The sequence below is a fragment of the Hemitrygon akajei genome, chromosome 9, assembly GCF_048418815.1.
Source record: "Hemitrygon akajei chromosome 9, sHemAka1.3, whole genome shotgun sequence".
Lineage (NCBI taxonomy): Eukaryota > Metazoa > Chordata > Chondrichthyes > Myliobatiformes > Dasyatidae > Hemitrygon > Hemitrygon akajei.
Genome location: NC_133132.1, coordinates 128,707,988 through 128,732,297, shown reverse-complemented (window position 1 = coordinate 128,732,297; position 24,310 = coordinate 128,707,988). Strand labels below are relative to the sequence as shown.

The following is a 24,310-nucleotide window of genomic DNA, read 5'->3' as shown; positions in this document are numbered from 1 at the left end:
CTTTTCTCCTTGGAGCGACAGAGGATGAGAGGTGACCTGATTGAGGTGTATAAGATGTGTATAAGGTGTATTGATCGTGAGGATAGCCAGAGGCTTTTTCCCAGGGCTGAAATGGCTAACTAGAGGCATCATAGTTTTAAGGTGCTTGGAAATAGGTACCAAGGGGATGTCAGGGGTAAGTTTTTTTTTACACAGAGAGGGGTGGTGGAAGTGGGTACAATTGGGTCTTTTTAGAGCCTCTTAGATAGGTATATGGAGCTTAAAAAAATAGGGGGCTATGCACTAGGGAAATTCTAGGGAGTTTCTAGAGTAGGTTACATGGTCAGCACAACATTGTGGGCTGATGGGCCTGTAAGGTGTTGTAGATTTCTATGTTCTATGTTCTAATAATTAAAAAAACCTTGAAGCTATCACTATGGTGAGAGCTTGTTCAGATTACACACAACCATAATGGTCCCAAGATCAAAATAACTTTGCTTTAGTTAGTGTTAATCACAGATCAAATAAACACCCAAGTTACAAGCTAAAACAATTGTATCATTCAATGATTCTTCTGACAGATTATGCCATTCACACTGAAAATTGAGCAGGATACTTTCCACTTTCACCTAATAAAATTAGTTTTTTTTGCATTCTTAAGTGAAAACATTAAGTTATGGAGGGCTATGGTCCAGATGCAGGCCAATGGGACTATTTATAGTCAGCATGGACTAGATGGGCCAAAGGGCCTTTTACTGTGTGGTACTATTTTATAACTCTATAATCTTACATAGCAGTCCACCACAGAATGAGCAAACCAGCTGTAAGGGTATAGTCACCTTGATTATATCTAAAAGTCGGGATAGAGGTAGGATGGTTTCCAATAATAAGAATCAAGGACCAAAGGGCACAGCTTAAGAATAGAGAGATGTTCATTTAGAACAGAGATGAGGAGGAATTTCTTTAGCCAGAGGGTAGTGAATCTGTGGAATTCATTAATACAGGTGGGTGTGGAGACCAAGTCATTGAATATATTTAAAGCAGAGGTTGATAGGTTCTTGATTAGTCAGGATGTCAAAGGTTACAAGGAAAAGTCAAGAGAATGGGATTGAGAGGAATGATAAATCACCCATGATGGAATGGCAGAGCTGACTTGATGGGCCAAATGGCCTAATTCAGCTCCTATGTATTATGGTCTTAAAGATTAAAAGATGGGACACAAATAAGGAAATGTAAGAAAAATTAAGCTGCTGGAAGAACAAGACAAGCATCATCCATTAAGGTAAAGTGATGGTCCTTTGGCCTTGCCCCTCACCCCAGCACCACACGTACCACCCCCACCACAAACTCCCTCTAACACCATGCTGTCAGTTCTCAGCACAGCCTCACTTTTGTACCATCGTGCACACACCTCAAAAAATTCCAGAACCAACATGACAGAGCTCTTCTTCTATATTCTTCACCACTGAGGCAACTTCTTCAGCAGGGAATCCATCTCCCCACTGGTGACACATTTCCAGCACTTGCCCTCCATTTGTACACCTCCTTCTGGCCTCTTACCCTCTTTTGACCTTTTTCCATTTCTAATTGCCAACATGGCATGAACTTTCCCAATCCAATTACCCATTCCAACTTTAGCCCCTTTCAATATTCACTTTGCACCAATCCGCAGAAGGTGGTGGGTGTTGTCTGGCGCAGACTACTACAGTACCTTGCAGAGGCCAGGAGACAGTTGATATTTCCTCATACCTCCCCCTTAGACCATGACCCCATCAACAAACACCAGGCCACCATCTCTCAGACAATTAAAAATCTCAGTACATCAGGATATCTAGCCTTGCTATCATAGTATCCCAAACTACGCTGCCCACTTTCATCTCTAACACATTTTCTACAAACAGGACTGCTCTAGTAGACCTGTTGTTTTTGCCTGCTCTAGTTCCATCAGGCTCACCTCTTCATACTTCGATACCCAACCCATCTCTTGTCCAATCCCTTCTCACCTACATCTATTGCACCCCTCATGTTCTCTACCAGTTTGACAACTTCCAATTATATCATCCCTTTGCCTCCATAGGTGCTGCTTGACCCAATGAATTCTTCCAGCAACTTATTATAGGTTGAGATTCCAATATGTTCCAAAGATCAAAGCAAGTTTATTATCAAATTACATATACAGTATATCATATAAAACCCTGAGATTCATTTCCTTGCAGGTATACTCAATTGGTCCCTAATAGTCCCTATAACAGAATCAATGAAAGGCCGTGCCAACTTGGGCATTCAAACAGTGTGCAGAAAAACAATGAACTGTGCAAATACAAAAGAAAAGAAATAAACAATAAATATGAAGTGAAGAGTCCTTGAAAGTCAGTCCATAGGTTGTGGGAACTTTTCAATGATGGGGCAAATGAAGTTCAGTAGTTCAAGAGCATCATGTTTGAGGGGCAAGAACTGTTCCTGAACCTGCTGGTGAGTCATGAGGTTTCTGTACCTTCTTCCTGATTATAGCAGTGAGAAGAGAGCATGACCTGCGTGGTAGGGGTTCCTGATGATGGATGCTGCTTTCTAGTGATAAAATGGTTCATGTAGGAGTGCTCAATGGTGGGGAGGACTTTACCTGTGATGGACTAGGCCATATCCACTACTTTTATAGGATTTTCCATTCAAGGGCATTGGTGTTTCTATACCAGGCTGTGAAGCAGTCAGTCAATATACTATCCACCACACATCCCAAAGATTTCAAAGGTACATTTTATGTCAGAGAAACGTATAGAATATACATCCTGAAATGCTTCTTCTTCACAAACATCCACGAAAACAGAGGAGTGCCCCGAAGAATGAATGACAGTTAAATGTTAAAAGCTCACCCCTCCCACGCAAAAGCAACAGCAAAGCAATGACTCCCCCCCCCACACAAGCACTATTGGTGCAGCAAAGCATTAATAAAGGTAAAAATTTTGCTGAACAACAAAGACTACTCGCTCACCCAGTAATTTGACACAGCACAGGCTCTCTCTCTCTCAAATAAGGGAAAAAGAGGTGTTGCCGTTTCACAGGGAGAGGGAAGACATAACAAATAACTTGCTGATTTATGATGTTAAAAATCTGTTGCACTGTTTCTTCCGAGTTCTGTGCCCTAAGAACTGGGGTCTCTGGGCACAAAGCCAGCAGCCAGCTTGCTGCTTTCCATCTTCTGTCTCCCACGACACACTAGTTCCCTGCAGCGGCATCAACCTCCAGTCCGCCCGCCTCCAGAGCCATGAAGGCGCGCTGGTTTTCCAGGCCATGACCTTGGTATATCGAACAGCGGCAAGTCGTGAGACCCCGAGAGCGTGTCCCACTCCCACAAAGAACCAAAGTTAGCATGGAACTCCAGGTCAGGGTCTTCAAAAGAACCCTGAAAGGGAAAAATAGAGATATTAAAGATGGAAATAGAGTTGTTTCTGAGGATTCAAGCAAAGGAATTGCTGTTAGGCTCCATTGTTTTCCTAAGCTCCTCCTCCTACATCTATAGAAGTTTGTCTAAGTTTTAGACGTCATGCCGAATTTTCACAAGCTCCAAAGGAATTAGAGGCACTGCAGTGTTTTCTTCATAATTCCACACATACTGGGCCCAGGACAGATCCTCTGAAATGATAACACCGAGGAATTTAAAGCTGCTGACCCTCTCCACCTCTGATCCTTCAACGAAGACAGGATCACGGACCACAGGTTTCTTCCTCCTGAAGTTAATAATCAGCTCCTTGGTTTTACTGACAAGGGGTGGTGTTGAGGCACCACTCAGCCAGATTTTCAATCTCCCTCCTATAAGCTGATTCATCACCACCTTTGATTCGACCTACCACAGTGGTGTTGTCAACAAACTTGAATGTGGCACTGGAGCAATGCTTAGCAACACAGTCGTAAGTGTAAAGTGAGTAGAGAAGGGGGCTAGGCACACAGTCTTGTAAGGCACCTGTGCTGATGGAGACTGTGGAGATGTTGCCAATCTGAATTGATTGGGATCTGCAAGTGAGGAAATTGAGGACCCAATTGCATGAGGAGGTATTGCGGCCAAGGTTGTGAAGCTTATTGATTAGCTTTGAGGAAATGATGATATTGAATGCTGAGCTGTAGTCGATAAAGAGCATCCTGATGATGATGATGATGACAGCATCTTTGCTGTCCAGATGCTCCAGGGTTGAGTGAAGAGCCGATGAGATGGTATCTGCTGTGGACCTGTTGCTCCGGTAGGAAAATTGGAACGGATTCAAGTTGGCACGTTGGCCTCAGAGACTGAAATCATAGGGTCATTGGTGGGTTGTAGTAGTTCATGATAGTTCCTCCATGTTTTGACGGTCAATATGAGCATAAAAGGCAGTCTCTTGTGTCTCCAACAAAGAACTATACTGGGCATATGAGTAGCAGTTATAGTATTCCTCTCACGGTATTCAACTGCTTTTCAAATAACCCCAAAGACTTTCCTACTCTGGTTTGCATTCAGTATGTTTATCTATTTATAGCTTTCAGTTTAAATCTCCTCCACCTATCCTGTTTTTAAGTGGTTGTTTAAATTAGTCTTTCCTTCATTGTTCACAAACTTGTATCTAGCTTCCTAAAATCCTAGATCGGGAGTTTTAAAAGGTTTTCTCTACTCTTCAATAGCCCCTCCCTACATACACCCTGGGCTCGTCACCCAAACAAGATGCAATACCGAGAATGTTGCTCACTACCACACAGCAGGTTTTGTTCAAACGTCTATTGAAGTGAAAACTGGAAATGGCAAAAAGATGCAGCAGATCAGGCAGCAGCAGTGTTTTTTTTAAAGAGAGTTGACACTTCAGGATGATAACCTTTCATCAGAACTACCGCAAAAGCTTTGCTCGGACTTCTAATTGCCCAAATAACTAAACTTCTGTTATTTCAATAGACAGTAGACAATAGACAATAGGTGCAGGAGTAGGCCATTCGGCCCTTCCGAGTCAGTACCGCCATTCAGTATGATCATGGCTGATCAACCACAATCAGCACCCCGTTCCTGCCTTCTCCCCATATCCCTTGACTCCGCTATCTTTAAGAGCTCCATCTAACTCTTTCTTGAAAGCATCCAGAGAATTGGTCTCCACTGCCTTCTGAGGCAGAACATTGCATAGATTCACAACTCTCTGGGTGAAAAAGCTTTTCCTCAACCGTTCTAAATGGCCTACCCCTTATTCTTAAACTGAGGCCTCTGGTTCTGGACTTCCCCAACATCAGGAACATGTTTCCTGCCTCTAGTGTGTCCAATCCCTTAATAATTTTATATGTTTCAATCAGATCCTCTCTCATCCTTCTAAATTCCAGTGTATACAAGCCCAGCCGCTCCAATCTTTCAACATATGACAGTCCCGCCATCCCGGTTATCAGCCTCGTGAACCTGCGCTGCACTCCCTCAATAGCAAGAATGTCCTTCCTCAAATTTGGAGACCAAAACTAAACACAATACTCCAGCTGGGGTCTCACCAGGGCCCTGTACAACTGCAGAAGGACCTCTTTACTCCTATACTCAACTCCCCTTGTTATGAAGGCCAGCATGCCATTAGCTTTCTTCACTGCCTGCTGTACCTGCATCGTGTTATCTGCATCTTCAGCTCCCCTATTTTGACAACTTTCACAAAGTACTTGTCACGCATACACATTCTTCACACATACCTTCTTAATTATAATCTGATATGACTGCACAGATTTCAGCCAACTCGTTTTGATAAATTCCTAATCGCCTTCGTCTCGCTCATCGGTTTCGCGATCTTCTCAAATCTGTTGTTAATTGAAGCGTCTAAAAATTAAGTTGATACATTGCCCTCTGAATTGAGACATCTCAAGCACTGTCCTTCCCAGGGAGCCTCGCCGGCACCAAATCGGTGCTAGCCTGAATGTCCACACCGATTAAGTCTTGGAATCACATAGTAAGCAATGACACTTTTCCTGAAAGTGTATATCTCATTGTTTGCAACACCACACACTGCTCTTCCCCCTTTTCCAGACTGGGACTTTGCACGAGCCCGTTTGTTGCCTTTATCACCACTTCCCCAATCCCTTCGTTCAGGCCCACTTAGTTGTCACTGTGTGAAAACCGTCTTTTTGTCTTGCTTTCATTTCTACTGTATTATTGCGTTCGTCCGCCCTGGCAGTAGTACACGCTTTAATAAATTCAACACTTCTTACCGCTTCACGCTTAGTAGCTGGATCCGGAGCTGAGGTGACAGCGTCCTAATGAACGAGCCGGGAACGCTCCACAGAAGCCCTCTCCCTTCTATCTTAGTTCGGTTCTTCGTCAAGTGTCAGTTAACCAATGCAATCAGATCTCAATTAGCGGCACACCTAGTACTTTGCCGCCAGTTCGGGCTCTCCCTTTTTGGCCGCTCTCCCCAATGACTACGGAAGGAAAACACAAAAATACTTCCCCACTCGGGGACGGAGTTCGGTGCTTGCGTTCAATAACAACGTCGAGGAAGTGCAAACAGAAAATCCGCAGACGCTGGAAATCCAAACAACACACACAAAATGCTGGAGGAGCTCCGCAGGCCAGGCAGTATCTATGGGAAAAAAGTACAGTTGACTTTTCGGGCCGAGACCTTTCGCTGTCGTCTACCTTCTGTAATGCACTCGTGAACTCCGAGGCCGCGGGTTGCCCTTTGGTCCACGATCTAAAAAAATCAAGGGGGCATAACAGTTAAAGAACTAACTCATTAAATTTGGTAAATAAAAAGACTGTCATTACCCGAGTCCACAAACCCATGATTGTTGAAGGGTACTGGCCTGACAGTGGGGTAATTAATCAGGAAAGTGTGGAAATCAGTAAATGTTAAGCTAGTAAATTCAGCTAGGGAATCGGGTGACAAATCAGAACTAAGCGTTTACAGTATGGAACTGGCCGTAACATTGACTATTCTGAGGTAGAACACATCAAACAACTGTTAGGCTCAAGCTGAGAATTTTGTAAATTCCTTGATGCCCTATAAGTAACTAACATTTGACGTGTGTCCTTCAACGCCAATTAAAAAAGCTACTCCCCGCCCCGTGGGATTATAGTGGTATCTTCCACATGCGCACGTAGCCTCTACTTATTTACAATAGGATCTTCGGTTTTACAGGCCAGCTGTGTATTGGATAATGTTCACTGTAAGCACTGTGATTGTTAAAGGGCTAGTTCCTTTGTTAGTTCTAGGTTTGGAAACAAAGAAGCCTGCGCAGTGATGTGCGTGTGGGTGTTTGCGCCGTTAAGTGGAATGTTTTTTGCCTCAGTTTTTGCCGTGGAGAGCATTCTGACAGGCTGCATCACTCTCCGGTATGGAGGAGGCTACTGCACAAGACCGAAAGAAGCTACAGAAGGGTGTAATTTTAGTCAGCTGCATCTTGGATACGAGCCTCCGCCGTGTCCAAGACATCTTCAAGGAGCGGTGCCTCATTAAAGCGGCGCCCATCACCCAGGACATGCCCTCTTCTCACTGTTACCATCAGGAGGGACGTACAATAGCTTGAAGGCACGCACTCAGCGATTCAGGAACCCCTTCTTCCCCTCCGCCATACGATTCCTAATGGACATTGAACCCACGAACACTGCCTCACTTAAAAACACATACTATTTCTGATTTTGCACTATTTTAATTTAACCATTTAGTATACGTATATTTACTGTAATTTATTTACTTATTTTTTCTATATTATGTATTGCATTGTACTGCTGCCGTAAAGTTATCAAATTTCACGACATATGCCGGTGATATTAAACCTGATTCTGATGTTTAAAAGATACATTTTGGTTAAAGTGGATGCTGGTAAGGGAGACTCTGCTAACCCCAATCTCAAAAATCCACACTGGGTTCCTCCATCCATTGCAATACATTGGGTGATTGCAATTTGCTGATATAATCTGATGCCAATCCGGAGCTTTCTAAATGTACTGGGGGAGGGGCAACTGTTAGTAATGCTTTCGCTGAGTTGCAGTCTTCACTTATCGGCCAAAATGATTCAAAGACGGGTAGTGTTGTAGATAGTGTAGACGACATTGTGAAACTACAACACACACAAAATGCTGGTAGAACACAGCAGGCTAGGCAGCATCTATAGGGAGAAGCGATGTCAACGTTTCGGGCCGAGACCCTTCATCAGGACTAACTGAAAGGAAAGGTAGTAAGAGATTTGAAAGTAGTGGGGGGGAGGGGGAAATGTGAAATGATAGGAGAAGACCGGAGGGGGGGATGAAGCTAAGAGCTGGAAAGGTGATTGGCGAAAGTGATACAGAGCTGGAGAAGGGAAAGGATCATGGGACGGGAGGCCTAGGGAGAAAGAAAGGGGGAGGGGGCACCAGAGGGAGATGGAGAACAGGCAAACAACTAAATATGTCAGGGATGGGGTAAGAAGGGGAGGAGGGGCATTAACAGAAGTTAGAGAAGTCAATGTTCATGCCATCAGGTTGGAGGCTACACAGCTGGTATATAAGGTGTTTTCCTCCAACCTGAGTTTGGATTCATTTTAACAATAGAGGAGGCCATGGATAGACATATCAGAATGGGAATGGGAATGGGATGTGGAATTAAAATGTGTGGCCACTGGGAGATCCTGCTTTCTCTGGTGGACCGAGCGTAGGTGTTCAGCGAAACGGTCTCCCAGTCTGCGTCGGGTCTCGCCAATATATAAAAGGCCACACCGGGAGCACCGGACACAGTATACCACGCCAGCCGATTCACAGGTGAAGTGTCGCCTCACCTGGAAGGACTGTCTGGGGCCCTGAACGGTGGTGAGGGAGGAAATGTAAGGGCAGGTGTAGCACTTGTTCCGTTTACAAGGATAAGTGCCAGGAGGGAGATCGGTGGGAAGGGATGGGGGGGACGAGTGGACAAGGGAGTCGCGTAGGGAGCGATCCCTGCGAAAAGCAGAAGGGGGTGGGGGGAGGGAAAAATGTGTTTGGTAGTGGGATCCCGTTGGAGGTGGCGGAAGTTACGGAGAATTATATGTTGGACCTGGAGGCTGGTGGGGTGGTAGGTAAGGACAAGGGGAACCCTATCCCGAGTGGGGTGGCAGGCGGATGGGGTGAGGGCAGATGTGCGGGAAATGGGAGAGATGCATTTGAGAGCAGAGTTGATGGTGGACGAAGGGAAGCCCCTTTGCTTAAAAAAGGAAGACATCTCCTTCGTCCTGGAAAGAAAAGCCTCATCCTGAGAGCAGATGCGGCGGAGACGGAGGAATTGTGAGAAGGGGATAGCCTTTTTGCAAGAGACAGGGTGGGAAGAGGAATAGTCCAAGTAGCTGTGACAGTCTGTAGGTTTACAGTAGATATCAGTAGATAGGCCGTCTCCAGAGGTGGAGACAGAAAGATCAAGAAAGGGGAGGGAGGTGTCGGAAATGGACCAGGTAAATTTGAGGGCAGGGTGAAAGTTGGAGGCAAAGTTAATGAAGTCAACGAGCTCAGCACGTGTGCAAGAGGCAGCGCCAATGCAGTCGTCGATGTAGCGAAGGAAAAGAGGGGGATGGATACCGGTATAGCCTTGGAACATGGACTGTTCCACAAAGCCAACAAAAAGGCAGGCATAACTGGGACCCATACGGGTGCCCATGGCTACACCCTTGGATTGGAGGAAGTGGGAGGAGCCAAAGGAGAAATCCGTCTAGCAGAATTAGTTCTTACTCTAAATAATTTCTCCTTTGGCTCCTCCCACTTGTCAAAATGAATCCAAACTCAGGTTGGAGGAACACCTTATATACCGGCTGGGTAGCCTCCAACCTGATGGCATGAACAGTGACTTCTCTAACTTCCGTTAATGCCCCTCCTTCCCTTCTTACCCCATCCCTGACATATTTAGTTGTTTGCCTGTTCTCCATCTCCCTCTGGTGCTTCCCCCCCCTCCTTTCTTTCTCCTGAGGCCTCCCGTCCCATAATCCTTTCCCTTCTCCAGCTCTATCACTTTCGCCAATCACCTTTCCAGCTCTTAGCTTCATCCCACCCCCTCCGGTCTACTCCTATCATTTCACATTTCCCCCTCCCCCCTCTACTTTCAAATCTCTTACTATCTTTCCTTTCGGTTAGTCCTGACGAAGGGTCTCGGCCCGAAACGTCGACATCGCTTCTCCCTATAGATGCTGCCTGGCCTGCTGTGTTCTACCAGCATTTTGTGTGTGTTGTTGTTTGAATTTCCAGCATCTGCAGATTTCCTCGTGATTGTGAAACATAGATCTGTTACAGATATGGGCAGAGAGATGACAGATTGGATATAATCTGGCAGAATGTTAGGTGTGGCATTTTGCGAGATCGAACGTACAGGGAGTGTGCATTGAGGCTTGATGTTTATGCACCGAAGGAGCTTGGGATGCAGGTTAATAGCTCCACGGGTTGAAAGCCATATGGGTATGCATGCCTTTAACAGCCAGGTCATTGAGTTCAAGATTCAGGAAGTTATGTAAATCTCTACTCAGGCTGCATTTGTAGGATTGCGTTCAATTCTGATCGCCCTTCTATATGAGGGGTGTGAAGACTGGAGAGGGTGCAGATGAGATGTTGCCTAGTTTATAGGGCATGGGCAGTATTATTTTTTTCCCAGGGTTGAAATGTCTATTACTAGAGAGAATATTATGTCCAGTTTTGATAACTCTGCTTTAGGAACATGCTATTAAACTGGAAAAAGTGCAGATGAGATTTACTAGAGCTGCTGGGACCCAAGGGGCTGAGTTACAGAGAGAGGTTAAGCAGGTTTGGACATTTTTCATTGAAACTTACAATGAAGGCTGATCTTTATAAAATTATAAGGTGCATAATTTTATATACCTCTTTAAGATCACCCCTCATTAAGATAGAGCGAATGTGCAGACTTTTCCCGTGGTAGAGGATTCATGAAGCGTGTGAAGTTACCACAACTAGAGAGCAAGTTATTGGGAAACTGAAAGGTCTGAAGGTAGATAAGTCACCTGTACACCCGAGTTCTGACAGAGGTGGCTGAAGAGATTGTGGAGGCATTAATAATGATCTTTCAAGAATCACTAGATTCTGGAATGGTTCTGGAAGACTGGAAAATTGCAAATGTCACTCCACTGTTCAAGAAGGGAGGGAAGCAGAAAAAAACTATAGACTAGTCTGAAATTTAAATGCACCTGTACTTGTGATTTTCTATTTCAAATGAGAAGTCATTGATCTGAAAGGCTAACAATTTCTCTTTTCACAGACGCTGTCCAATTTTATGTAAAGAATATATCTGGGAACTTATCAGTCACATTTATCAGCAAATCATAAACACAAGAGATTCTACAGATACTGTAAATCTAGAGCAACATGCACAAAATGTTGGAGGAACTCAGTAAGTCAAGCAGCATCTAAGGAAATGAATAAATGGTTTTGGGCCGAGACTCTTCATCAGGACTGGAAAGGAAGGGAGAAGAAGTGGAGGGGTGGGGAAGGAGGACAAGCTAGAAGGCAATAGGTGAAGCCGTGTGGGTGGGAAAGATAAAAGGGTGTAAGAAGGGGTACTGAGGAGAGGTGATAGGAGGGTAAGAGGCCAGAGTGGGGAATAGAATAAGAGCGAAGGGGAAAGGGAAAAGAAGAGAAAAAAGAAAAAAAAAAGATTGAAGAAGAAATCAATTTTCATGCCATCAGCTTGGAGACTACTCCAGATAGAAATTGAGGTGTTGTTTCTCCATCCTGCAAGTGGAGGAGCACCACATCATTGTGTCAGAATAGGAGGCCATGGACCGCCAAATCAGAGAGGAAATGGGGATAGGAATTAAAATGATTGGCCATCAGGAAAATTATGTTTTTGGCAGATGGAGTGGAGATGCTCAAGAAAGGGTTCTCACAATTTACTGTATGTTGGGTATGAAGGGTCTCGGCCTGAAACATCAACCGTACTCTTTTCTATAGATGCTGCCTGGCCTACTGAGTTCCTCCTGCATTTTGTGCGTTTGGCTTGGATTTCTGGCATCTGCAAATTTTCTCTTTTTGTGATTGTCTACCAGAACCAAATCATTGACATTTAACATAAAAAGAATCGGTCCCTACATAGACACTGTGGAACGCCACTCGTCACCAGTGGCCAGTCAGAAAAGGCTCCCTTTATTCCCACTCTTTTGTCTCCTGCCACTGTTTGATCCATGCTAGAATCTTCCCTGTAATGCCATGGCCTCATAGCTTGTTAAGCAATGGTGACACCTCGTCAAAAGCCTTTTGAAAATCCAAGTACACAATATTAACCAATTCTCCTTTATCTATCCAGCTTGTTATTTCTTCAAAGGATTCCAACAGATTTGTTAGGGAATATTTTCTCTTGAGAATATCATGCAGACTACGGCCTATTTTATCATGTGCCTCCACAATCATCTACTCCAACATCTTCCCAACTACTGAGCTCAAGTGGACTGATGGAAAGAACAATTGGAAAATAGATGAGGAATGTACATTTAAAACCTCATGCACTCTCCAGCTTCAAAAACAGATTGCCATTTCAGTCTCCAATGGGCCCTAATCTTTCCCTAGTTGTCTTCTTCTTCCCCTTAACATAATTATAAATTATCTATGTACATTTGAAGATCAAGGTTGTCTTGGTGACACTGTTGCATTTCATGCCATTAGTGAGAGTGAAATGAATGCTTTTTAGTCATATCCAACTGTCTGGAGAAGTGTAAATAGAGAAAGCACAGTTAGGCAGAGAATGATGCTGAAATTGTAACCACAACAGTTTCTGGAAATCTAATTAAAAAAGTAGAAAGTTGGAAATTTGGAAATCAGCTGTTCAGGTAGCATTTCACTGATTTGTAATATTAAATCTGCTTCTCCCTCTACAGATGCTGCTTTGTCTACTGACTTTTCAAACATTTTCCTTTTTTAATTCAGATTCCCAGCCTCTGCAATATTTTAGTTTTTAGTTAACCTCAAAGTTATAGACATACAGTATGGGAACAGGACCTTTGTTCCACTGTGTCCATGCTGACTGCCTAGTATCGACTTGCACTAATGCCATTTCCCAGCACTTCTCTGCTGTGGTGTTTCAAGTACTGTACTCACACTGCTGAGCCGCAGCTGTGGACTCATTTTCAGGGACTCTGCAATGCATTTTTCATGTTTTTTTTAACTACTTCTGCAATTTGATCAAGTCATCAAGGCTGATGACGAAGGATGAACCGGTGCTCAGCCCACTACTCCACGAGGTTTACTCGCTTCAGCGCTGAACTGACTCTGCGGTCATTGCCAGCAACCATTGCTGATGGCCTCAGCGCTGAACTGGTCCCGTGGCTGTGGACTCACTTTTGGTGACTATATGGTAAATGTTCTGTGTGTTATTTGTTTTTATTGTTTGCACTGTTTGTTCTTTTCTCACACGTTGGGGGTTTTTCTTTGTTTTGAGGCTGCCGGCAAGAAAATGAAACTCAAGGTTGTATTCTGTATACATACTTTGATAGAAAATGTACTTTGAACTTTAGGATTACTCTGGTAGCCAGAAAGGGATGTCAACAATGATCCTTCTAAGGTGTGTGCGTGCACACATCTTTTGCTACTAGCACACAAAGGAATTTAAACTGTGCACTCTATCTTACTGGCATGTTCAATATATTTCATGACTGTACACAATCACATTTCCTTTTTTGGTTTCTGATGCAGACGGTGTTGACAGTGTGGAGTTTGCTATGATTTATCTGCAGATTTCAGAATGGGCTTATTTATACTGTTTTTATTGAAGACATATTCAGTGCACACAAGAAGTTGCAAAAAGTTGCACAAGATTTTTGCATACACTGGTTATTACAAATGGAGGGAACATTGGATGTCAGTTATCCCTTCAGGATCTGGGAGGACACTGCTGGCTAGAAAGAGATATTAGTGTTCTACCTTCTCCTATCAGATCCCCCCTTCTCCAGCCCTTTATCTCTTTCACCGATTGACTTCCCAGCTCTTTACTTCACCTCTCACCGACTACCTTACACTTCTTCCTCCCGTCTCCCCACCTTACTGCTGACTTTTCATCTATTTTTTCCAGCCTGAAACGTCGAGACTTTCATTTCCATAGATGCTGCCTGACATGCTGAGTTCACTCCAGCATTTTAGCAGGGGTGATTGGAGCTTTCATTGCATGCACGTGCAGTTCAACTCTTTTGAGTGATTATGCAGAAAGTTTGAAGTAATAACTTGGTGGTATTTGTTTCAGATAATTGGAAATTTCAAGTAAGCACTGTCTGAGAAAATGGGCCAAAGGCCACGAACTTATCAATCACCGCTTGTATGGGCGTGTGTGTGTGTGTGTGTGTGTGTGTGGCAGTAAGATGTGAAATGTGAAAATAGTTGTGGGGACTGAATACTTTTTCAAGGCAATGCCCTCACTCCGTCCCATTTGTTCTGCTGAATCACTTGCAGTGTCTTGGCTGCCCAAACATATCGCCCCACAATGTTTCAACAAGAAAAATGGTTTGCGAACGGAAGCATTCCCCGTTTCCTTTCCTCTATCTGGTGGTCACCCATTTATTTCTCCACTGCTGTAGAGGATGACTCTCAGAATTTACAGCAACTCATTCCCCAGCGGTTGTATCACCGCCCCGACCGGTTCGCGCGCTCCCCGGCGCGTCCTGTGCGTGCGCGCGACCCGAACTGTTGGCCGGGTTGCCTGGGTGACGCCGGGGATGTCGGAGCTGCACGAGGCGGCGGCGGCGGGCGACACTGATCTGGTGGAGCAGATCCTGCAAAAAGGGTCGTGCGACCCGAGCATGAAGGATCCGGACTGGGGCGATCGGACCCCGCTACACTGGGCGGCAGCTAAAGGTCGGGTGGCGGGGTGTCTGCAGCGCGAACCTTCGCCCCTCTCCCTGCGATCCAGGTCCTGTAGCCATCTCCACTCCCACCAGGAGTCAGGGCCAACCCAGACACTCGCCTGCAATCCCCGACCCAGACAGTCGCTTGCAATCCCCGACCCAGAGAGTCACTTCCAATCCGCGACCCAGAGAGTCACTTGCAATCCCCGACCCAGAGAGTCACTTCCAATCCGCGACCCAGAGAGTCACTTGCAATCCCCGACCTGGACAGTCGCTTCCAATCCCCGACCCAGAGAGTCACTTCCAATCCCCGACCCAGAGAGTCACTTCCAATCCTCGACCCAGACAGTCGCTTGCAATCCCCGACCCAGACAGTCGCTTCCAATCCCTGACCCAGAGAGTCACTTGCAATCCGCGACCCAGAGAGTCACTTGCAATCCCCGACCCAGACGGTCGCTTCCAATCCCCAACCCAGAGAGTCACTTCCAATCCGCAACCGAGAGAGTCACTTCCAATCCCCGACCCAGAGAGTCGCTTGCAATCCCCGACCCAGAGAGTCACTTCCAATCCCTGACCCAGAGAGTCGCTTGCAATCCCCGACCCAGAGACTCGCTTCCAATCCCCGACCCAGAGAGTCACTTGCAATCCCCGACCCAGAGGGTCGCTTCCAATCCCCAACCCAGAGAGTCGCTTGCAATCCGCGACCCAGAGAGTCACTTCCAATCCCCGACCCAGAGAGTCACTTCCAATCCTCGACCCAGACAGTCGCTTGCAATCCCCGACCCAGACAGTCGCTTCCAATCCCTGACCCAGAGAGTCACTTGCAATCCGCGACCCAGAGAGTCACTTGCAATCCCCGACCCAGACAGTCGCTTCCAATCCCCGACCCAGAGAGTCACTTCCAATCCGCGACCCAGAGAGTCACTTGCAATCCCCGACCCAGACAGTCGCTTGCAATCCCCGACCCAGACGGTCGCTTCCAATCCCCGACCCAGAGTGTCACTTCCAATCCGCGACCCAGAGAGTCACTTCCAATCCCCGACCCAGAGAGTCGCTTGCAATCCCCGACCCAGAGAGTCACTTCCAATCCGCGACCCAGAGAGTCACTTGCAATCCCCGACCCAGAGAGTCACTTCCAATCCCCGACCCAGAGAGTCGCTTGCAATCCCCGACCCAGAGACTCGCTTGCAATCCCCGACCCAGACAGTCGCTTGCAATCCCCGACCCAGAGAGTCACTTGCAATCCGCGACCCAGAGAGTCACTTGCAATCCCCGACCCAGACAGTCGCTTCCAATCCCCGACCCAGAGAGTCACTTCCAATCCGCGACCCAGAGAGTCACTTGCAATCCCCGACCTGGACAGTCGCTTCCAATCCCCGACCCAGAGAGTCACTTCCAATCCGCGACCCAGAGAGTCACTTGCAATCCCCGACCCAGACAGTCGCTTCCAATCCCCGACCCAGACGGTCGCTTCCAATCCCCAACCCAGAGAGTCACTTCCAATCCGCGACCCAGAGAGTCACTTCCAATCCCCGACCCAGAGAGTCGCTTGCAATCCCCGACCCAGAGAGTCACTTCCAATCCCCGACCCAGAGAGTCGCTTGCAATCCCCGACCCAGAGACTCGCTTGCAATCCCCGACCCAGAGAGTCGCTTGCAATCCCCGACCCAGAGACTGGCTTCCAATCCCCGACCCAGAGAGTCACTTGCAATCCCCGACCCAGAGGGTCGCTTCCAATCCCCGACCCAGAGAGTCACTTCCAATCCCCGACCCAGAGAGTCGCTTGCAATCCCCGACCCAGAGAGTCACTTCCAATCCCGGACCCAGAGAGTCACTTGCAATCCGCGACCCAGACAATCGCTTCCAATCCGCGACCCAGACAGTCGCTTGCAATCCCCGACCCAGACAGTCGCTTCCAATCCCCGACCCAGACAGTCGCTTCCAATCCCCGACCCAGAGAGTCACTTGCAATCCCCGACCTAGACAGTCGCTTCCAATCCCTGACCCAGAGAGTCACTTGCAATCCGCGACCCAGAGAGTCACTTGCAATCCCCGACCCAGACAGTCGCTTCCAATCCCCGACCCAGACAGTCGCTTCCAATCCCCGACCCAGAGAGTCACTTCCAATCCCTGACCCAGAGAGTCACTTGCAATCCGCGACCCAGAGAGTCACTTGCAATCCCCGACCCAGAGAGTCACTTGCAATCCCCGACCTGGACAGTCGCTTCCAATCCCCGACCCAGAGAGTCACTTCCAATCCCCGACCCAGACAGTCACTTGCAATCCGCGACCCAGAGAGTCACTTCCAATCCGCGACCCAGAGAGTCACTTCCCATCCCCGACCCAGAGAGTCGCTTCCAATCCCCGACCCAGACAGTCACTTCCCATCCCCGACCCAGACAGTCACTTGCAATCCCCGACTCAGAGAGTCGCTTGCAATCCCCGACTCAGACAGTCACTTGCAATCCCCGACTCAGACAGTCGCTTCCAATCCCCGACCCAGACGGTCGCTTCCCATCCCCGACCCAGACGGTCACTTCCAATCCCCGACCCAGAGAGTCACTTGCAATCCCCGACCCAGACAGTCACTTGCAATCCCCGACCCAGAGAGTCGCTTCCAATCCGCGACCCAGAGAGTCACTTGCAATCCCCGACCCAGACACTCGCCTGCAATCCCCGACCCAGAGAGTCGCTTCCAATCCCCGACCCAGACAGTCACTTGCAATCCCCGACCCAGACAGTCACTTGCAATACCCGACCCAGAGAGTCGCTTCCAATCCGCGACCCAGAGAGTCACTTGCAATCCCCGACCCAGACACTCGCCTGCAATCCCCGACCCAGAGAGTCGCTTCCAATCCCCGACCCAGAGAGTCACTTCCAATCCCCGACCCAGACAGTCGTTTCCAATCCCCGACCCAGAGAGTCGCTTCCCATCCCCGACCCAGAGAGTCACTTGCAATCCGCGACCCAGAGAGTCACTTGCAATCCCCGACCTGGACAGTCGCTTCCAATCCCCGACCCAGACAGTCGCTTCCAATCCGCGACCTAGAGAGTCACTTCCAATCCGCGACCCAGACAGTCACTTGCAATCCCCGACCCGGACAGTCGCTTCCAATCCCCGACCCAGAGAGTCACTTGCAATCCGCGACCCAGACAGTCGCTTGCAATCCCCGACCCAGACGGTCGCTTCCAATCCCCGACCCAGAGAGTCGCTTGCAATCCCCAACCCAGAGAGTCACTTCCAATCCCTGACCCAGAGAGTCGCTTGCAATCCCCGACCCAGAGACTCGCTTCCAATCCCCGACCCAGAGAGTCACTTGCAATCCCCGACCCAGAGGGTCGCTTCCAATCCCCGACCCAGAGAGTCGCTTGCAATCCCCGACCCAGAGAGTCACTTCCAATCCCCGACCCAGAGAGTCACTTCCAATCCTCGACCCAGACAGTCGCTTGCAATCCCCGACCCAGACAGTCGCTTCCAATCCCTGACCCAGAGAGTCACTTGCAATCCGCGACCCAGAGAGTCACTTGCAATCCCCGACCCAGACAGTCGCTTCCAATCCCCGACCCAGAGAGTCACTTCCAATCCGCGACCCAGAGAGTCACTTGCAATCCCCGACCCAGACAGTCGCTTGCAATCCCCGACCCAGACGGTCGCTTCCAATCCCCGACCCAGAGTGTCACTTCCAATCCGCGACCCAGAGAGTCACTTCCAATCCCCGACCCAGAGAGTCGCTTGCAATCCCCGACCCAGAGAGTCACTTCCAATCCGCGACCCAGAGAGTCACTTGCAATCCCCGACCCAGAGAGTCACTTCCAATCCCCGACCCAGAGAGTCGCTTGCAATCCCCGACCCAGAGACTCGCTTGCAATCCCCGACCCAGACAGTCGCTTGCAATCCCCGACCCAGAGAGTCACTTGCAATCCGCGACCCAGTGAGTCACTTGCAATCCCCGACCCAGACAGTCGCTTCCAATCCCCGACCCAGAGAGTCACTTCCAATCCGCGACCCAGAGAGTCACTTGCAATCCCCGACCTGGACAGTCGCTTCCAATCCCCGACCCAGAGAGTCACTTCCAATCCGCGACCCAGAGAGTCACTTGCAATCCCCGACCCAGACAGTCGCTTCCAATCCCCGACCCAGACGGTCGCTTCCAATCCCCAACCCAGAGAGTCACTTCCAATCCGCGACCCAGAGAGTCACTTCCAATCCCCGACCCAGAGAGTCGCTTGCAATCCCCGACCCAGAGAGTCACTTCCAATCCCCGACCCAGAGAGTCGCTTGCAATCCCCGACCCAGAGACTCGCTTGCAATCCCCGACCCAGAGAGTCGCTTGCAATCCCCGACCCAGAGACTGGCTTCCAATCCCCGACCCAGAGAGTCACTTGCAATCCCCGACCCAGAGGGTCGCTTCCAATCCCCGACCCAGAGAGTCACTTCCAATCCCCGACCCAGAGAGTCGCTTGCAATCCCCGACCCAGAGAGTCACTTCCAATCCCGGACCCAGAGAGTCACTTGCAATCCGCGACCCAGACAATCGCTTCCAATCCGCGACCCAGACAGTCGCTTCGAATCCCCGACCCAGACAGTCGCTTCCAATCCCCGACCCAGAGAGTCACTTGCAATCCCCGACCTAGACAGTCGCTTCCAATCCCTGACCCAGAGAGTCACTTGCAATCCGCGACCCAGAGAGTCACTTGCAATCCCCGACCCAGACAGTCGCTTCCAATCCCCGACCCAGAGAGTCACTTCCAATCCGCGACCCAGAGAGTCACTTCCAATCCGCGACCCAGAGAGTCACTTGCAATCCCCGACCGGGACAGTCGCTTCCAATCCCCGACCCAGAGAGTCACTTCCAATCCCCGACCCAGACAGTCGCTTCCAATCCCCGACCCAGACGGTCGCTTCCCATCCCCGACCCAGAGAGTCACTTCCAATCCGCGACCCAGAGAGTCACTTCCAATCCGCGACCCAGAGAGTCACTTCCCATCCCCGACCCAGAGAGTCGCTTCCAATCCCCGACCCAGACAGTCACTTCCCATCCCCGACCCAGACAGTCACTTCCAATCCGCGACCCAGACAGTCACTTCCCATCCCCGACTCAGAGAGTCACTTGCAATCCCCGACCCAGAGAGTCACTTCCAATCCGCGACCCAGAGAGTCACTTGCAATCCCCGACCCAGAGAGTCACTTCCAATCCCCGACCCAGAGAGTCGCTTGCAATCCCCGACCCAGAGACTCGCTTGCAATCCCCGACCCAGACAGTCGCTTGCAATCCCCGACCCAGAGAGTCACTTGCAATCCGCGACCCAGTGAGTCACTTGCAATCCCCGACCCAGACAGTCGCTTCCAATCCCCGACCCAGAGAGTCACTTCCAATCCGCGACCCAGAGAGTCACTTGCAATCCCCGACCTGGACAGTCGCTTCCAATCCCCGACCCAGAGAGTCACTTCCAATCCGCGACCCAGAGAGTCACTTGCAATCCCCGACCCAGACAGTCGCTTCCAATCCCCGACCCAGACGGTCGCTTCCAATCCCCAACCCAGAGAGTCACTTCCAATCCGCGACCCAGAGAGTCACTTCCAATCCCCGACCCAGAGAGTCGCTTGCAATCCCCGACCCAGAGAGTCACTTCCAATCCCCGACCCAGAGAGTCGTTTGCAATCCCCGACCCAGAGACTCGCTTGCAATCCCCGACCCAGAGAGTCGCTTGCAATCCCCGACCCAGAGACTGGCTTCCAATCCCCGACCCAGAGAGTCACTTGCAATCCCCGACCCAGAGGGTCGCTTCCAATCCCCGACCCAGAGAGTCACTTCCAATCCCCGACCCAGAGAGTCGCTTGCAATCCCCGACCCAGAGAGTCACTTGCAATCCCGGACCCAGAGAGTCACTTGCAATCCGCGACCCAGACAATCGCTTGCAATCCGCGACCCAGACAGTCGCTTGCAATCCCCGACCCAGACAGTCGCTTCCAATCCCCGACCCAGACAGTCGCTTCCAATCCCCGACCCAGAGAGTCACTTGCAATCCCCGACCTAGACAGTCGCTTCCAATCCCTGACCCAGAGAGTCACTTGCAATCCGCGACCCAGAGAGTCACTTGCAATCCCCGACCCAGACAGTCGCTTCCAATCCCCGACCCAGACAGTCGCTTCCAATCCCCGACCCAGAGAGTCACTTCCAATCCCTGACCCAGAGAGTCACTTGCAATCCGCGACCCAGAGAGTCACTTGCAATCCCCGACCCAGAGAGTCACTTGCAATCCCCGACCTGGACAGTCGCTTCCAATCCCCGACCCAGAGAGTCACTTCCAATCCCCGACCCAGACAGTCACTTGCAATCCGCGACCCAGAGAGTCACTTCCAATCCGCGACCCAGAGAGTCGCTTCCCATCCCCGACCCAGAGAGTCGCTTCCAATCCCCGACCCAGACAGTCACTTCCCATCCCCGACCCAGACAGTCACTTGCAATCCCCGACTCAGAGAGTCGCTTGCAATCCCCGACTCAGACAGTCACTTGCAATCCCCGACTCAGACAGTCGCTTCCAATCCCCGACCCAGACGGTCGCTTCCCATCCGCGACCCAGACGGTCACTTCCAATCCCCGACCCAGAGAGTCACTTGCAATCCCCGACCCAGACAGTCACTTGCAATACCCGACCCAGAGAGTCGCTTCCAATCCGCGACCCAGAGAGTCACTTGCAATCCCCGACCCAGACACTCGCCTGCAATCCCCGACCCAGAGAGTCGCTTCCAATCCCCGACCCAGACAGTCACTTGCAATCCCCGACCCAGACAGTCACTTGCAATACCCGACCCAGAGAGTCGCTTCCAATCCGCGACCCAGAGAGTCACTTGCAATCCCCGACCCAGACACTCGCCTGCAATCCCCGACCCAGAGAGTCGCTTCCAATCCCCGACCCAGAGAGTCACTTCCAATCCCCGACCCAGACAGTCGTTTCCAATCCCCGACCCAGAGAGTCGCTTCCCATCCCCGACCCAGAGAGTCACTTGCAATCCGCGACCCAGAGAGTCACTTGCAATCCCCGACCTGGACAGTCGCTTCCAATCCCCGACCCAGAGAGTCACTTCCAATCCGCGACCCAGAGAGTCACTTGCAATCCCCGACCCAGACAGTCGCTTGCAATCCCCGACCCAGACGGTCGCTTCCAATCCCCGACCCATAGAGTCACTTGCAATCCCCGACCTGGACAGTCGCTTCCAATCCCCGACCCAGAGAGTCACTTCCAATCCCCGACCCAGACAGTCGTTTCCAATCCCCGACCCAGAGAGTCGCTTCCCATCCCCGACCCAGAGAGTCAGTTGCAATCCGCGACCCAGAGAGTCACTTGCAATCCCCGACCCAGAGAGTCACTTGCAATCCCCGACCCGGACAGTCGCTTCCAATCCCCGACCCAGAGAGTCACTTGCAATCCGCGACCCAGACAGTCGCTTGCAATCCCCGACCCAGACGGTCGCTTCCAATCCCCGACCCAGAGAGTCGCTTGCAATCCCCGACCCAGAGAGTCACTTCCAATCCCTGACCCAGAGAGTCGCTTGCAATCCCCGACCCAGAGACTCGCTTCCAATCCCCGACCCAGAGAGTCACTTGCAATCCCCGACCCAGAGGGTCGCTTCCAATCCCCGACCCAGAGAGTCGCTTGCAATCCGCGACCCAGAGAGTCACTTCCAATCCCCGACCCAGAGAGTCACTTCCAATCCTCGACCCAGAGAGTCACTTGCAATCTCCGACCCAGACAGTCGATTCCAATCCCCGACCCAGAGAGTCACTTCCAATCCGCGACCCAGAGAGTCACTTGCAATCCCCAACCTGGACAGTCGCTTCCAATCCCCGACCTGGACAGTCGCTTCCAATCCGCGACCCAGAGAGTCACTTGCAATCCCCGACCCAGACAGTCGCTTGCAATCCCCGACCCAGACGGTCGCTTCCAATCCCCGACCCAGAGAGTCACTTCCAATCCGCGACCCAGAGAGTCACTTCCAATCCCCGACCCAGAGAGTCGCTTGCAATCCCCGACCCAGAGAGTCACTTCCAATCCCCGACCCAGAGAGTCACTTGCAATCCCCGACCCAGACAGTCGCTTCCAATCCCCGACCCAGAGAGTCACTTCCAATCCGCGACCCAGAGAGTCACTTGCAATCCCCGACCTGGACAGTCGCTTCCAATCCCCGACCCAGAGAGTCACTTCCAATCCGCGACCCAGAGAGTCACTTGCAATCCCCGACCCAGACAGTCGCTTGCAATCCCAGACCCAGACGGTCGCTTCCAATCCCCAACCCAGAGAGTCACTTCCAATCCGCGACCCAGAGAGTCACTTCCAATCCCCGACCCAGAGAGTCGCTTGCAATCCCCGACCCAGAGAGTCACTTCCAATCCCCGACCCAGAGAGTCGCTTGCAATCCCCGACCCAGAGACTCGCTTCCAATCCCCGACCCAGAGACTCGCTTCCAATCCCCGACCCAGAGAGTCACTTGCAATCCCCGACCCAGAGGGTCGCTTCCAATCCCCGACCCAGAGAGTCACTTCCAATCCCCGACCCAGAGAGTCGCTTGCAATCCCCGACCCAGAGAGTCACTTCCAATCACGGACCCAGAGAGTCACTTGCAATCCGCGACCCAGACAATCGCTTCCAATCCGCGACCCAGACAGTCGCTTGCAATCCCCGACCCAGACAGTCGCTTCGAATCCCCGACCCAGACAGTCGCTTCCAATCCCCGACCCAGAGAGTCACTTGCAATCCCCGACCTAGACAGTCGCTTCCAATCCCTGACCCAGAGAGTCACTTGCAATCCGCGACCCAGAGAGTCACTTGCAATCCCCGACCCAGACAGTCGCTTCCAATCCCCGACCCAGAGAGTCACTTCCAATCCGCGACCCAGAGAGTCACTTCCAATCCGCGACCCAGAGAGTCACTTGCAATCCCCGACCGGGACAGTCGCTTCCAATACCCGACCCAGAGAGTCGCTTCCAATCCGCGACCCAGAGAGTCACTTGCAATCCCCGACCCAGACACTCGCCTGCAATCCCCGACCCAGAGAGTCGCTTCCAATCCCCGACCCAGAGAGTCACTTCCAATCCCCGACCCAGACAGTCGTTTCCAATCCCCGACCCAGAGAGTCGCTTCCCATCCCCGACCCAGAGAGTCACTTGCAATCCGCGACCCAGAGAGTCACTTGCAATCCCCGACCTGGACAGTCGCTTCCAATCCCCGACCCAGAGAGTCACTTCCAATCCGCGACCCAGAGAGTCACTTGCAATCCCCGACCCAGACAGTCGCTTGCAATCCCCGACCCAGACGGTCGCTTCCAATCCCCGACCCATAGAGTCACTTGCAATCCCCGACCTGGACAGTCGCTTCCAATCCCCGACCCAGAGAGTCACTTCCAATCCCCGACCCAGACAGTCGTTTCCAATCCCCGACCCAGAGAGTCGCTTCCCATCCCCGACCCAGAGAGTCAGTTGCAATCCGCGACCCAGAGAGTCACTTGCAATCCCCGACCCAGAGAGTCACTTGCAATCCCCGACCCGGACAGTCGCTTCCAATCCCCGACCCAGAGAGTCACTTG

General features: G+C 50.4%; 2 protein-coding genes across 10 annotated transcripts in view; one reads left to right on the top strand and one right to left on the bottom strand.

Annotated features, from left to right (window-relative positions):
• The window catches only part of pla2g7 (phospholipase A2, group VII (platelet-activating factor acetylhydrolase, plasma)), a 92,852-nt gene extending 85,866 nt beyond the window's left edge, over window positions 1–6,986 (bottom strand). For 2 of the 9 annotated variants that reach the window (XM_073056962.1, XM_073056963.1), the window contains exon 1: window positions 6,166–6,965. Coding sequence is in view for 2 of the 9 variants with exons in the window: in XM_073056961.1 (XP_072913062.1) it covers window positions 6,722–6,739 (18 nt within the window). In the remaining 7 variants the exon portion in view is untranslated. The other 7 variants (XM_073056961.1, XM_073056970.1, XM_073056966.1 and 4 more) reach the window with 6 other exon arrangements.
• A 7,594-nt stretch (window positions 6,987–14,580) lies between these two features.
• Window positions 14,581–24,310, top strand: part of LOC140732820 (ankyrin repeat domain-containing protein 66) — a 62,345-nt gene continuing 52,615 nt past the window's right edge. Inside the window, exon 1 of the mRNA XM_073055452.1 lies at window positions 14,581–14,734. Coding sequence (XP_072911553.1) covers window positions 14,596–14,734 — 139 coding nt within the window. The 5' untranslated portion in view covers window positions 14,581–14,595. The remainder of the gene's footprint in view (window positions 14,735–24,310) is intronic.